The sequence below is a fragment of the Lipophrys pholis genome (assembly GCF_963383615.2).
Source record: "Lipophrys pholis genome assembly, chromosome: 7".
Lineage (NCBI taxonomy): Eukaryota > Metazoa > Chordata > Actinopteri > Blenniiformes > Blenniidae > Lipophrys > Lipophrys pholis.
In genome coordinates, this window is record NC_137638.1 from 21913766 (window position 1) to 21928700 (window position 14935).

The 14935-nt window shown below is 42.1% G+C and overlaps 2 protein-coding genes across 2 annotated transcripts; one reads left to right on the forward strand and one right to left on the reverse strand.

Moving 5' to 3' along the window:
• Nucleotides 1-435: 435 nt before the first annotated feature.
• fam219ab (family with sequence similarity 219 member Ab) lies at nt 436-9525 on the forward strand. Its single transcript, XM_080467030.1, has 6 exons — nt 436-669; nt 1573-1672; nt 2916-3021; nt 5384-5464; nt 5559-5613; nt 7840-9525. Exons 1-6 carry the CDS (start codon nt 592-594, stop codon nt 7996-7998), a joined length of 579 nt encoding a protein of 192 aa, XP_080323156.1. The 5' UTR covers nt 436-591; the 3' UTR covers nt 7999-9525.
• Nucleotides 9526-9795: 270 nt separating this feature from the next.
• Nucleotides 9796-14703, reverse strand: klf9 (Kruppel like factor 9). Its single transcript, XM_080467031.1, has 2 exons — nt 13808-14703; nt 9796-12068 (listed from the first exon to the last, which is right to left on the reverse strand). Exons 1-2 carry the CDS (start codon nt 14208-14210, stop codon nt 11788-11790), a joined length of 684 nt encoding a protein of 227 aa, XP_080323157.1. The 5' UTR covers nt 14211-14703; the 3' UTR covers nt 9796-11787.
• Nucleotides 14704-14935: the final 232 nt, after the last annotated feature.

The window sequence follows — 14935 nt, forward strand, 5'->3', positions numbered from 1 at the left end:
TGTTCATAGTATTATGATAGCATATATGCTGATGGTAGTCCAGTGTATTAAATGTGTTTATATATATCAGTGTTGCTGTATATATTTTCTTATATATAATTGTTGGTGTTGTAGAACAGTAATATACTCATATTGCTAAATAGCTTAGTGTCATTGAATAGCATCTGATGAGTGAATATTAAATTATTAAATATGTCGGAATCATTTGATATGTTGGTGTTTAAGAATTTCAAAAGTATAAATATTACAAATTGTTATAAATTGTACATAGCTGCATGGTGGCGCAGTGGTTAGTGCTCTCAGTATCTATCTATCTATCTATCTATGGGGTACCACTATCCTCCCCTCCAGAGGACCCCCGTCGGGTCCCCGGGCCGCAGCTTGGGGATCTCCCACCCGGAAGTGGGTGGTGTACTCGTCGTCACCCATCCAGCCAGTCACACCACCGTCGACATCCTGCCTGCTGGGATGTAGCTCATCAGCGGGGAGCTTCAGAGATCGTAGCCGACCCGAGAGCGGACCCAGTCCCGTGGAAAGCAGCTGCGCCCCGGTTCCGTTTCGGCCCGCAGGAGACGGAGGATCGCGGCCACCATGATGGAGGAGATAGACAGATTCCAGGTGCCCAGCGCGGTGCAGGAGGCGGAGATGCAGGCGGAGATGCAGCCGCTGGTAAATCACATTTGTGGGGTGTTTATTAGTCACAGACGATCCGGTGTTTTTGTTTGTGTTCACTTCTTTAAAATGGCACCGTAAGTGTGTGTTTTTTTGGTGTCAGGCCTGCTGTTCATCACACATCCGTCACATGTGTAATATTACCGGATCGTGCACCGACAGACCGTTTCCAGCAAGTTTTCCCGGAACGGATCAGAGAGTTAGGCGTCTAGACGTCTCCGTGATGGTTGATCTGCTCACATACAGCAGTGTTTATGTGTCTCCGTGTTGCGCGTGAAGCGGCCGGTCTGCTGCGCAGCATCCGTCATGTCTGGCGGAAGCGGGCTTCCCATCCCAAACACGGCTGCTTCACCCTCAGCATCCATGCAGCAACTTGCTCCTTCTCTAAGAGAATCAACGAGTGGGTCACGATCTGCTAGATGTGTTATTAAAGCTGTGCGTCTCGCTGGTGAGTCGGCTGCGGCTCGTCCGGCGGTGCGCCCCGTGGCCTGCAGCGCGGCCCGGGGTTACTGCAGCCTGCAGGGCGGCCTCTGCTGCCCGGGGCCGGAGCAGATACCCTGACCAGTCTGATCTGCTGCCTTCCTCCACCTCCATCCACCCACAATGCCCCATGTGGTCCATCAAGCCCCCGCTCCTCTTAATGTTGCTCTGTAGTCAATAAATGTACCTACTATGGTAGTTTTCTCCTCCCCACCCTCACACTGACACATTCCCACGTGGGAACATCAAGGATCTGCCAAGTTCAGTATTCACAAACTATTTATTCACACTGCTTTGGCATGGTGGTGGTGGTGGGCTATTGTTCCTTGCAAATAGAAAAGATACATTAATTATTCATGGGTGACACTGTAATGCAGTATTGCTGCTTGTCTTTCTGTCTTATACCTTCTGTGTGTCCAGGACCCGGCCTCGTCCACGGCTTCAGAGGCAGACTCGGACACCAGAGAGGGGGAACCTGTCACTATCAACTACAAGCCCTCACCTCTGCAGATGAAAATAGGTGAGTAAGAGCTCCAGCATTTGCAGGCCTGAGTGTATATCTCTGTGAATCAGCATGTTGTGCAATTGGCTGTAAATTTAAAATCTATTCCACAGATACTTTTTTCACGACATACAACCTATCAGTTACCAGAACACCAGATGTTATTGAAGTAATGCCTTTCAAGGCAAAATATATCTCCAATCCGAGCTGGTTTAATGACTGGAGTTCTTCAAGATTCATTTCAGCACCTTGGACAGAGTCCAGGAGCAGCGGCAGCACTTTTTTTACTTTCCTCGGTTGATATACTTACATTTTAAAACCAAAAGCATTTTAAACTGAGTAAAACACTTGAATTGAATTTGAACTCTCCCATCTACACATTCAGTACCTGAGCCCGTGTTGAGGTTCACTTCATACGGGCTCAATTGTAGATTTGGAGCATCAGTACAGTTATACTTTCACTTATTAAATTGGTCCTTTTGCTGGTTGTGCATGTTGTTTTACAACCTAAAGTACTTCCATAATGTGTCTTTAACACAAAATGTTATTTGAGGATATTTGTTTGATAATGTTTGTTTGCTGAATCGTGTCTGTGACCCTGAGATGGAGCAACTAATCTACATTTGGTGTCTCTTTAAGATGCTTTCATGGACCAAGAATTGTCGTGTTGTTAACTGATGGCGCAATTTAAATGAGATACCTAATTTTCTTGTGTTGTTAATGTAGTTTATTTTGCTGCTGGTTCAGACTTGACTAACAGCACGAGTTTGGTAATTTGTCAACGGAATGAAAATCAAACAAAGGGGAATAGGACAGTCCAAGTATTTTATGTTGGCTACTGAGCTCCTTGAATGCATTAATTTTATTTGTTACTGTGGTTAAAACAAACAATTGAACAGTCCCCTCACTTCCTAAGCAGTGAGAAAAGATTTCTTGTCACCCTACCAGTAAAGAAAAATGTATATAATTAAATGACACTCATTCAATCTAATCATGACACTTTATGATGAGTGTCTTTCAGACAAACCAGTTTGTTGTTGTCAAATCTGGGCACATTTACCAACAGTAGATGTGACAGACTGTCGAACAGACATCTGCTAATTACAAGAGATTTATTTAAGAATCTTAAAATAAGGGTATAACAACATATGATTTAAGTCTTATGTGTCTTAGTTGAAGAGTGAGGACTTCAGCTAACCCCTTTATCTACTACTTTCTGTGTCATTTACAAAGAATCCCTGTGTTCGTATCTTTTACACAGAGAAACAGAGAGACCTGGCGAGGAAGGGCTCGCTGAAGAATAGCAACACCGTAGGTAGTCCAGTCAACCAGCAGCCAAAGAAGAACAACGTCATGGCCCGAACACGGTAAGAAGTGAGCCCACGGATCTTTGAGTTAGTGGCAAGAATGAAAGGCCTTTTCTGTGTATGAGGGGATTTATGGTTTAAAAAAAGTTTTAAATAACATCAAGCGTCCATGTTTCGGTTTTCGACTGTAATGATTAGCTCCACATCACACATAAGATACATCAGAGAAAGCAAAGTTCTAAAAAATATGTTTTCCTGCAGATTTGTGCAATATTCAAGCAAATCTCGGCTTCTATTCAACAAATACATAATAAGTACTGACATCTAATTCAAACATATATATGTATATATGAAATACCATAAAATTGCAAATTGTTCGTGTTAATGTTGGTGAATTTACTTGTGTTAAGTCATATGATACATACAATATATAATTCAAAATATCTGTAATCAATGGGATTTGCTTTACAGCAAACATTTTCAAAACATCAGGGAAAGTCAAACATGATCCGCCGATATTCTGCAGAACCGCTGGCTGCAGCTGTGTGGAGCACAGCAGTGTAGCTGCTCCCTGATGGATGTAGTCCAACATGAAGTTAGACTCACTTCAGTGTCTGTGAGGTCTGCGACTGCACAGTTAGCTGTTAGGCCATTCAGCACTGCTAAAAGGGTTTAGATTAGAAATCATAGGGATTATCAAGCAATTTACTTTAACCCCGGTCCAACACTATACACACGAGCCTCCAAAGACAAGAAGTCTTACTGGGTCTCAAATAAGAAAGTGTTTTAATGTTCTCTATCATAGTTCACTTTATAGGTTTGTTATTCAGATGAGGGATTTATATTTGATACAGAAAGATGCCTTTCGGTGAATTCATCATTCGGTCACATAACATCCACTCTGCTGTCTTTGATTACTGGCTCCACTGTTGTGCTCCACCTAAAAATAGCTTTATTGATTTAGGGTTTGTTTGATGTAAGAACTTTTAAATTAGACCTCTTTTAAACGCCTCTTGTTACCGGAGACCATGTGTGATGGTGCCTTCAGGCCCCACTTTTTCATTTCAACATACCTCACCACTCTTGTTGTTGTTCTTCTTGTTTTTCCTCCCTTTTTTTTCCCCTTCACAACCATCACACCACCCCAGTTCGCAGGTCTGTGTTCTTGCTGTCAGATCCACAGAGAATTATCTTCAGAACACGACCACTGGTCTTTAATAAGCCCGAAAATGCATCTCAAATCTTTTTCTCAGTTAAAAAATGAATCAGACGTCTCGGGTCAGCTGGATGGAATCTGCTTTCTTTCCCAAAGTCAAAACCAAACATGCAGAATATATTTGTAGTTTTTGCTTTGTTTGAAAGATTTGAAATGAGCTCCCATAAAATTACAGGACGGGCCTGAGTTTTAGTTCTTTTAACCTGAGATAACAAACTATACGGTTAGTCACTAATGTCGGGTGTATTCATCCATTAAATTATACCAGAAAATGTACCTCAAAATATGATAAAGCACAAAAGAACATGACAAGTTGAAATGCTCACCTTTTATTTTCACCTATAAAATGTCTCGTAACCAAATATCATAGATCAGCGGTTCTCAGACTTTTCAGTGTGTTCCACCTGAGAAAGCTTGTCTCTCGTATCGTGACAAAGCACATGTCTGTTTGTGAGAGGGGAGAAATGGAAGTTACTACTAAGTGATATTATTTCAAAAGCCCTGAACAATTGTGGTGAAGCCGGCAACAGCTCCAGAGGGGGCCATTTGTCTGGTTTTAGGCCTATATGACTTATCATCATCATCATGACTGGTTGTGGTTTTTATCACGGTCATACATCAACTCTGCTTCCACATCATCAACATCTTCTCTGATGTCTCTGAACAGGCCTTCTCTTTTCTTTTGGGACATGTGTCACTGATTCTCTGAACAGTTCTCTGTTCTTTGCATCTGCTCCAGGTCTACAGTTTAATCAAATAAGAAAACTGCACAGCTAATGACTGTTAGTTTTAACAAAATCTTCCTATTTTACTCAAGCCAATGAAAGGATGTTGGCAATAAAGCAATAAATATAGATGGTGTCGACATGTTATGTTATTTAAAGCTGGATTTACTCTAGAAACATAACTGTTGGGTACAATTCATCTGAAAACAATGGTTTACTTTTGACTGTCAGTTGTAATTATCTCACTACGGATTTTGAAAGGAAAATCAGTAAAAATCACACTACCTGCAAAAACCACATAACCTTCCATGATATTAGTGAGCAGACCGAAGCCACCAGTACTTCTCTCAGTACTTTTAATTGCACTTGTTGCTGTGAAATGCTTAACAAATAAAGTGGCCTTCCCTCTTTCTCTCACTGTTTTGCCCTTGTTCAGCACCTGAACATATTACTTCTGTTTTCTCTTACTTCCTCCATGCAGGTTGGTAGTGCCCAATAAAGGCTATTCTTCTTTAGACCAGAGCCCTGATGAGAAGCCCCTGGTGGCCCTAGATACAGACAGGTAAACACTAACGCACTAATACAAAACTTAATATACTTTTTCAGGCACGTAAACAAGTAATCATATACGACTATGTGGTTCTCTTTTGTTTCAGTGATGATGATTTTGACATGTCTAGATACTCATCATCAGGATACTCATCTGCAGAGGTGAGATGTGTGCTTCTTCCTCTTTCTTCTTTACAATCTAATTCATTCCTTCACATCCATTTTTGTTTCAATTGTCAAAGGGCCAACGAGACAGGCCTTTGTAATACAGTCTGGAGGCGAATATTTCCATCCCTCTCGTCCATGTTAATTCTGTAGGCGTGCGCCCTTGCTGCAAGTGCATGATTTACACACCAGATGCACCTGCACACAAATGTGTACGGGACACAAATGAAATATAATCTCGGGCTCTCTGCTCTGGCAAATCTTGTTTTCTACTCCGCTGCCAATAAAAGTGTAAATCACAGAGACATCATTGCATATTTTCCCCAGAGGAATCCTGATTCCCACACTCTGTATCGGTGTTCAGTCGAGGCTTGTGGATATGTTGCATTGTCGTTTAAATACTTCTCAAGTGCTCCGATCTTAATGGCACCGTGTTGCCAAAAATAACAAGCTAAGACTAAATTGTGTAACTCATTTGAGGCTTTATTTGGGCTAAGAATAGAACATTTTCAATAATCAGCACACAGTGGCAAGTTTTTGTGGTTGTTGCTTTAAAATACAGTCTGTAGAAAAGCCAGTATTTTTGTTACATTTAAGAAAAATACTTATTTTTTTACTTTACATGCAAACAAAACATTATATTTGATGGAAACAAAATTCACACCAGGATAATAGTTGTTACTTCCCAACAGAGCTCCAAGAGATGCTCACAGCCATCTGTGAGTGTGCTTCGCCATGGTTACCGCCGTAACTTTAAACCGGTCCAAGTCACACACACGAGAAAAGTCGTCATGTATGTTGTCGAAGTGACTCAGAGGAAGGGCTTGTACGTCATTACAAACTGTAGTGAGAGAAGTCACGTGGCTCAGCCAGGAGACTTCCTCTTCAACATATCGTAACCTCGGGGTATTTACAGTCAACATGTTTTGATTTCTTCCCTTTGCATTCACGTCATGTGTTTCATCACCAGCGTCCCTTTGTACGCTCCCGAGCTCCACAGCTTCCCTACTCACGATACTTAATGACCTGTTTCTACATCAACAATGTTGTCATGGATCACCCAATGTGGTGGAAGATGTAAAATAACCTGAAGAAAACGTCTTTCCTGCCCCCTCTATCACGTTAGGAGACATACACTCTCTGATTACTTGATTATTATTTACATTATTCCAACTGCTCATAACCTCAAAACACTAAGATTGTAAAAATGTTGGCTGGTCTGATGATTGTCGGGTGAGAAATTGGTGTAAACAGCATAGAATCGTGTATCCGTCTTTGTGTCAATGATCCAGGCTTCTCCTGGCGCATTAGTGATGTGGGGGATATTTTCTTGGTACACCTTCCACTGCGTAGTACCAGTTCAGCTCACAGCCTATGAATGTTGCGGTTCCTCAAATCCTTCCCTTCATGACCGCAGTGCACCATCCCCTGATGGTTATCTAACAGAATAACACAATGTGTCACAAAGCTCATATCTTAGCACGCTCACCTTACTGTAAGAATGTCCTGGGATTTTTTTCTGGATGGGGTTTGAGGTCTCTATGTGTGTATGTGGGTTTTCTCTGGATGCATCTAGATTCCTCCCACAGGGATTTCGTGGTTACTTTAAGTTGCCAGTAAGTGTGACTGTGCCCCTCCGTTTGCTCTGTGATGAACTGCTGTCGGCTGGGATCGGCTCCGGTGCCCTGCGACCCCGAGTTGAATGAAGTGGTATAGAAGTTCTATGGAAGGATAACCAAATGAATACATTTGTAACGAAATAAAGGAATATTTACCTCGGTGACAAAATATTTGGATGAAAATTGTCAAGTTTGACAAGACAGAAAAACATTTTTTTAATATAGAGAAAACGTAACTAAAACCCAGATTATAAATTCATTAAAAGTCCAGCAGAAGAGGTAGGTTTCAAGCATCAAGGTTTCAGCATCACACATAACAAAAGTTTAGACTTGGTCCATCGACCAAATCCTGTGGCAAAGATGCGATTTATCAACTTCAGTCACGAGATGTGAGCAGTTGCAGGTGAATTAAAGGAATTCGCACCATCCATCTTCTGTCCAGCTTCATTCAGTTCAGGATAATGTTTATTTCTATTTTCTATTCTATTTCATTGTAAAGTCATCTTTACATGTAGTTGTGTAGCAAATCCTGCACCCTTTCACTGTTTGTGGACAATAGAACCACTTAACTAACATCTTCTTCTGCCTTTTCTGTCATTCCCAGCAAATCAATCAGGATCTGAACATCCAGCTGCTGAAAGATGGTTACCGCCTTGATGAGATCCCGGATGACGAAGACCTGGATCTCATCCCGCCCAAATCTGTTAACCCCACCTGCATGTGCTGCCAGGCAACCTCCTCCACCACCTGTCAAATACAGTAACCCCGCCCCTCTGATCTCCTGCCCCCTTCCACACAGCGTGACCCCCTCTCCTCGTCTTCATCTGCTGTGAGTTTACTTCGCCACCGGAGTTGGCGACAGCCAGGCATCGATAAAATATTCTAAAGGCAGTTAAGTGCTATGATCATAATGAGAAATATCAAACCAACAGAGAGAAGCCTTGGTTCAAAATCCAGGAGAACGTGTGAGAATAAAGAATATGTATTTGAACTTTAGGGAAAGCGGCGGTTTCCTCCTATGGTAGGACGAACACTTGTGTTTGAGAGTTATTCTCCAAGTACACGTGATACAACACACTGCTGTTAGTTGACATAAATGAAAAGACGATTGATGCCATGAAGTGATTGAAATATCTCTGAGTAACAGGAAACATTATCATAACTGCTGAGTCAACTGTTCTGCTAACCTGAATTTTGGATTGTGTTTTATTTTCTTCTTTTTTTTCTATTTATTTGAAGCCCTTATTTTGTTTGTTTGTTTTTTTTACCTTGGAGAAATCGGTGTGATTGTTCGGATTTTTTGAGAAGTGTGCACGATGGTCTTGGTTCTCTAAATGAAGGGAAACTGGTGCCGGATTAATTTGTACTGTACAGGATTGTGATGTAGCACAGACCAAGTTATTACAACTCACTCACGCCACCTTCAACACTTCTTCTCTCTTCACCCGACGGACTTGAGATTTTGCTTCACGCAGTTTGAAGATGAATGTTTGAGCAAGAATGGCTTCAGAACAGCCTGTAGTGCATCGGATTGATTGAGGAGAAACTAATACGAACACAAACACACAAGTTGCACATTCTCCATAGTTTTAAATTTGCACTTTTTTTTGAGTTCCTGAGTGCACTCCTTCCTGAACAGCACTGGAGTGGCTTAGCCAAAATCAACTGTGTCAAAAGGGAAGATTACCCCCCCCCCCCTTACGGGGTACTTACATGATCGTCACGTTATCGAGGCCAAAGGAACTGAAAGAGGAACTTTAGATAGATTTTTCACTGTCATCACTTTTATCTTTTCTCAATGTTTGAGAACAGCGAGCGCACAAGGTCAGACCTCAGAGATCTTCCTTTTCTTCTCGCTCTCATTGCAGGCATACAGACCATCAACGACAAAACACTGATGTGAGATGATCTCGACTTCTCATACAACTGATAGGATGGAAATCTTTCTGTAATTGAAGCATCAAGGATCGTTGAGTTGGAACACTAAAATCAACATTTACCCCCGTTCTTCCCCTCTAGATCAATTCATTTGCCATTGCAGTATGCCTTAAGTACAGAGAAGTTAAAAGATTAGTATTATTTGCCATTGTTTTTTTTTTTGTGGAACATTTGATGTTTATGCAGTTGTTTTTTTTTTACATTTAATCTATTTTAAAGTTGCTTTTATTTGATTTACCTTTAAAAAAAAAAAAGATGATTTTCTTGTATTGTAGACACTTACATTACAGTATTTAACAGTGTTATTGTTATGTGCAGTGTATGATGATAATAAATAAACACGGAGCAAATGAAAGTTTTACCTTGCTGTGTTCACATATGCCCAGGTGTCTAAAAAAACATAAATATATTGCAACTTTTTGTGAACATAAACGGAATATCTAAAAGTAAAAACATGTTTTCTTGTTTATAGTTTTGTTTTATATGTCACACAAATCAATCTGATTTTAATATATCTCATTGGATCAAAGTGACTTCAATGTTTGTCGGAATTATTAAGGGGCACCTGTAGTTTTGTATTCAAGTAACTGTTGCAATGGAAGGACAAATGAGCAAACGATTTAGAAAGAAACAAATTTATAATTTTAATGTTAAAACTGTTGAACAGTAATTATTTTACAGCTGTGTGTATTGCAAGAACATGTGGTTTTGCATTGACATTCCCTGATTACAGTACAGTAGCATCAGAAGAAATATCTTCAACCCGAAAGGCACCAGCATCTAATCACAGTCATTGTAATGCCAAGAAGTAAAAGAAAACAGGGACTTTCAATCAGCAAATGTAATTTGCCTTCTACACGGTTATCAACTCTGAACTTTAACCTGTTTGGGCCTCTTGATGCAATATCCATAAGTATAAAATGAAGAGTCAACATCAATAATGTATCTGGCTCCTTAATTAATACGACCCATTAATATGATTATAAAAAGATTACCTAACCAACAAAGCAAACATGGTACCAAAGAAATATGTATAAACATGCTACATCATGGAATTAATTGATTCACAAAACAAACAAATACAAAAAAAAAAAAAAACACTCCTCAAACTGCAACACGAATTTAATTAAATATAAAAAAGAGGTTTATGATTTTCTGTTGTGAAAAATGTTGTGCTTCCATGTCACCAGCAGGGGGCGTAGCAATAAACTCATATAACTACACGCCACATGAGAAGACCCTGAAAAGGATGCAGTCCAGAGACAAACAAAAAGCAGGTTTCAGTGTACAGCAGCTGGCACTGTTGGTATTAGACAGTCATTAATCTGTGAAGTATCAACGAAGAGCAACAAAAAGTGTCAACAAGGCTCAATTAGGTAGTGTTTTTCCCTCGGCTTAAAGTAAGCGTCTATTCTGCCGCTCCCTTTTTCACAAGGGTCGCCACAGCAAGTTATTGCAACCTGCACCAGGCCCGTTTTGACTCCGGATTCCCTTCCTGCTGCAAGTGGGAATCGAAACCCGGGTCCCCCAACCCCGAAGTTCAAGACTTAACACCATGAGTGGCTTAAAAATGTAGAAACTGTCCTGTGCTGCAGATGCACCAGAAAAGGCACAGACATTTACTTAACATAGACTATTGTGGTCGTAAGACTGTAGCGCCTTAACTGCAAGAGAAGAAGTAAAGTTCCAACTTTACTATTTAAAGGCTTTACCCTGTTATGTTTCACTTGCCCCACTGGCAAGCTTCAAGCCTGGAAAAAAAAAAATACAAAATGTTGAAATGTAATTTCCCATGCACTATGGTCTCTAAAGCACTGTAAAACCATATTTTGGTGCATTTCTCTGCAAATATAACCTGATGTTACAACATGTATGTCTCAACACAATAACGCACTGCTTACAAACTGATACACACATGATTATACCTCAGGTCTATAGCCAAATATATAAAATTAAATATCCAAGCTCTGTATTTCTATATGTAATAACTCTAAATTTTAAACTCTAATAACTATACTGTACTGAACATAGCATCCATTCAAAAGGTAGTCTGCTTAATCTATTTACACGATGATACTATAATACTGTACAATCGCCTTTTTCCTGCACTAAGAAGCAACTGTACAGATGGACTTTAGTGCAGTAGTGATATTCTACTTCCAAAACCTAACAAGCTATCATTATATCAGTCAGAGGATTTTGTCTTCTAGTTGGTTGTAATGAGAATGTGTAGTGTGTTATGGAAACCATAACTGTACCACTTGGATGGCAAATTCTTTTGAGTAAAAAGTGACAGAACATTAAATAAAAAACAATTCTAGCTACTTCCTGACAGACCCTGATAATCCCTCAATAAATACCAGTCACTTCAGGTAAAAGGACAGGAAGTTCTAGCCTAACTACAATCAGGTTGAGGAGGTCTCTACTTGCTGTTACACAATGGGAAGTGTGCAGTAGAAAAAAACTCTGTGAATTGTGGTTTGGCTGGTTGAGCTGTCTGTCTTGATGGGGTTTGTGTCAGCGACACATCCAGGTGTGTCTGTGTTTGTGGCTGCCTCTATGTCTGCCTGTGAGAGTGGCTTCACGTTTATTCTGTACAGTATGTGGGCGGGTCTCACACCCCGACGGGGCTTTGATCTCCGGAATCGGAGGAGGACATGGACACGGAGCAACGCCGTCTCTTTGCCACACTGGAGCCCTGAAGCATGCTGGGATGGAAGCCTGCGTGTCTCCGGGCGTGTTTGGTCAGGTGGTCACTCCTCATGAAGCACTTGTCGCACATGGGACAGTTGAAGCGCTTCTCGCCCGTGTGCGTGCGGTAGTGACGCGTCAGCTCGTCTGACCTGGAGAACTTCTTGCCACACTCTGACCAGGTACACTCAAAAGGCCGCTCACCTGAGGAAACACAAGCATGTCGCATAATTAGTACACAATATTCTATCACTAATTACATTAGTCAGTCTCCACTGTGATATATGAACAAAGTTATTTATTCCTACTTTTATGTGCATTTATATTCATATACTCTATTACAATGATATAATTATGTAGAACTGCTGTATTGAATATTAATAGAAGTGCGGGGGATGAGTCAATCTCATAAAGATCAAATCCACTCATCTTATTATCTCTGATGTTTTTCTACATAATCTGTAACTACTGTAACTGTTGCACTTGTGGTTTTGCATTAAAGCTTATTTCATAGTTGTACGGCTGAAATTTTCCAGCTGTGGGACTAATAACGAAATAGCAAAACTATTCTAATCTAATCAATATCGCACACAAGCTTAACCTGATTTGAGTCGTTATATGCATCCTTGTGTTATTTATCACTTTCCTTTCCTTTATGCTCTATTAAAACACTTAATGGAGAAGATATTTTTGTTTGTTTCAGAAAATGTATGACCACATGGCATTCATCTTCCAAATAGTCATTCATAAAGTAATGTATACTGTAGAGTGGTTTTAATGGTCTCATGGTATGTAAACCTCTGGGAACACAGCGGTCCCAAGATAGCAAAAAAAAATATAACAGATTATAAATCACAGAGATCATTCCATATCTGGAAGGCAAATGGACTTGGGAATGTGGAGAGATACAAATGAACCCAGACACAGAAAAGTTGAAAATGTGACAGTCGTCCAATAAATAAGAATATTTAGCACAGATGCATTATCAGATTGAGTGAAAAACAAAGGTAACAAAGGTTCAGGAAGGGAGTCGCGGAATGAGTTGCATAAACAGTAGTTTCTAAGGAGGAAATAAGAACATTTTGATTTGGAAATGGCGAGTCAAGCTCTGCGAAAACCACAAGTTATAAAAAAAAATAATCTAAAAATCAAACACGGTTCCAGTGAAACTCCTCCACGTGCTCCGCTGACCACATGTCCGCTCTTGTTTACAACCCGGCGTGAGGGGGCGGGGGGAGATGACGTATGCGGAAGTCGTGGTGCAGGAGGGGCGCTATCTCAGAACACAAGCGTGTGAGGACAACGGTGTCGCAGTGACCTGTGAGGCACCATACAGCCCAGTGCACCCGCAGTCACAGCCAGGGCATGACGTACGGTGCAGATTTATGTCCACGCAGTTAGAAAAAAAAAAAGAGATTCTCGGAGGAGATTGTGTGTCATGATTAATCACACCTCCTCAACAGTCTCATGCATCACTAATAAGGGCGGCGGTACGTGCTACTCACGGTTTGGTTGCGTGTCAACAACACGTCAAACCCGCCTCTCCAGGATGAGTCGACCTGCCCCTGGCCCAATATGGTCCGGACAGAACCCCCCCCCCCCCCCCCCAGGGCCGCTTCATGGGGACACTTTTCCTATAATCTGTTATTCATTGGCAGGAACATGTGGCCCCTCACAAGTCACAATCCTCGAGGCACATAGAGGCACCGTGGTCTGTAAGCCTGGTTTGTTATGTGGAAGATCACTTTATTAATTCATATAAATCAATATGACGGGATGGGGGGGGTGGGAAGTGTTTTTTTTTTTTTTTTTTTTTAAGTGTTGGGAGGCAGAAGTGACGCAGAGCAGTTAACAGAACCGAGCCCGTGACTTTCGTAGGCGTGAACCCCCCTCCAGACGCGCGCGCGCGCACACACACACACACACACACAGGGCCCACTTACCGGTGTGGACCCTCAGATGGGCTTTGAGGTGGGACGACTTGCCATACATCTTCCCACACCCGTTAAACGGGCAGCAGTGCCGCTTCTCGGGAGACTCCTGTCTCGCCGGGCCCCCCGCCACCTTCCTGCTCCGGGGCTGTTTGGGGACAAGGGCGCCCCGGCTGTCCCCGGTGTTCAACCGGCAACCCCCCCGCTCCACCTTCTCCTGCGCGGCGGCCTCACCGCCCCCCAAGCATCTGCTGCCTCCGGCGCTGATGCCACCGGGGCTGCATTTGTTCAAGTCCAGTAAAATCATTGCCACCATGAGCAAAGTCCTGTTCTCCGGGTTCTCTTTCAGCACGTCCTCTGTCCGGCCCGGGGGTCGGCTGGGGACGCGGTCCGCAGAGACATCCACCTCCGACATGACAAACCTGCAGCGGGTCCGGGGCTGGAGAAAGAGATCGACGTGTCCGATAAAAAAAACCCAAAAACAAACAAACAAAAAAAAAAACCCAATCCAACCACACGGACACAGTAAAGGCGATCAGAGCGCAGCCCTCCCAGGAAACATGTGGTTAATCATCCACACGTGTCGTCTTCAATGTGACTATTCCGCAAAGACTGCGCTTTCTCGTTGATGTTGCAGGGCGGATAAATAAACTCCCCCCTCAGGAAAGATAGCGGTTTGAATCGGCCTCCGGCTCTACCTCGCTCCGTCTCCCTCCGTCTCCTTTATCCCGAGCAGAGGTTCAATAAAACACTGCGTTTTACCCACCGGACTATTGTGTCTGCGCCTATGCTGCCTTTGTGCGCACCCACACATGCGTCAACTTGTCCTATTTTACTGAGAGCGGCACTTCTTCCAACTCCAAGAAACAATTTCGCGGAATCCCACGGTGTCATGATAAAGTCGCGCTGTGATTGGCTGAGAAAAAACGTGACTCGGTTTTTTGGAATTGCCTTTTCAGTGGAGTGATGGATGAAGCTCGGGACCAATCAGAGTCCGCGACCAGTCCGGAAAAGGAGGGATCACACTGGTGTTGCCTTCAGGTACTGAACAAAACTGGGAAAAAGGAACGTTTCCAACGCTGACATTTCGAGGTTTCAGCCTAAAGCTCTAGATTTTTGGGTCGAGACATTTTTTGAAAC

What these genes read in the sequence shown, in the direction of transcription:
- fam219ab (XM_080467030.1), top strand. Translation starts at nt 592, where the DNA reads ATGATGGAGGAGATAGACAGATTCCAGGTGCCCAGCGCGGTGCAGGAG. An exon ending in AACGTCATGGCCCGAACACG is followed by an intron (nt 3,022 to 5,383) that starts GTAAGAAGTGAG and finishes TCCTCCATGCAG; the next exon opens with GTTGGTAGTGCCCAATAAAG. An exon ending in CAGGATACTCATCTGCAGAG is followed by an intron (nt 5,614 to 7,839) that starts GTGAGATGTGTG and finishes TGTCATTCCCAG; the next exon opens with CAAATCAATCAGGATCTGAA.
- klf9 (XM_080467031.1), bottom strand. Translation starts at nt 14,210, where the DNA reads ATGTCGGAGGTGGATGTCTCTGCGGACCGCGTCCCCAGCCGACCCCCG. An exon ending in CCATCTGAGGGTCCACACCG is followed by an intron (nt 12,069 to 13,807) that starts GTAAGTGGGCCC and finishes GTGTTTCCTCAG; the next exon opens with GTGAGCGGCCTTTTGAGTGT.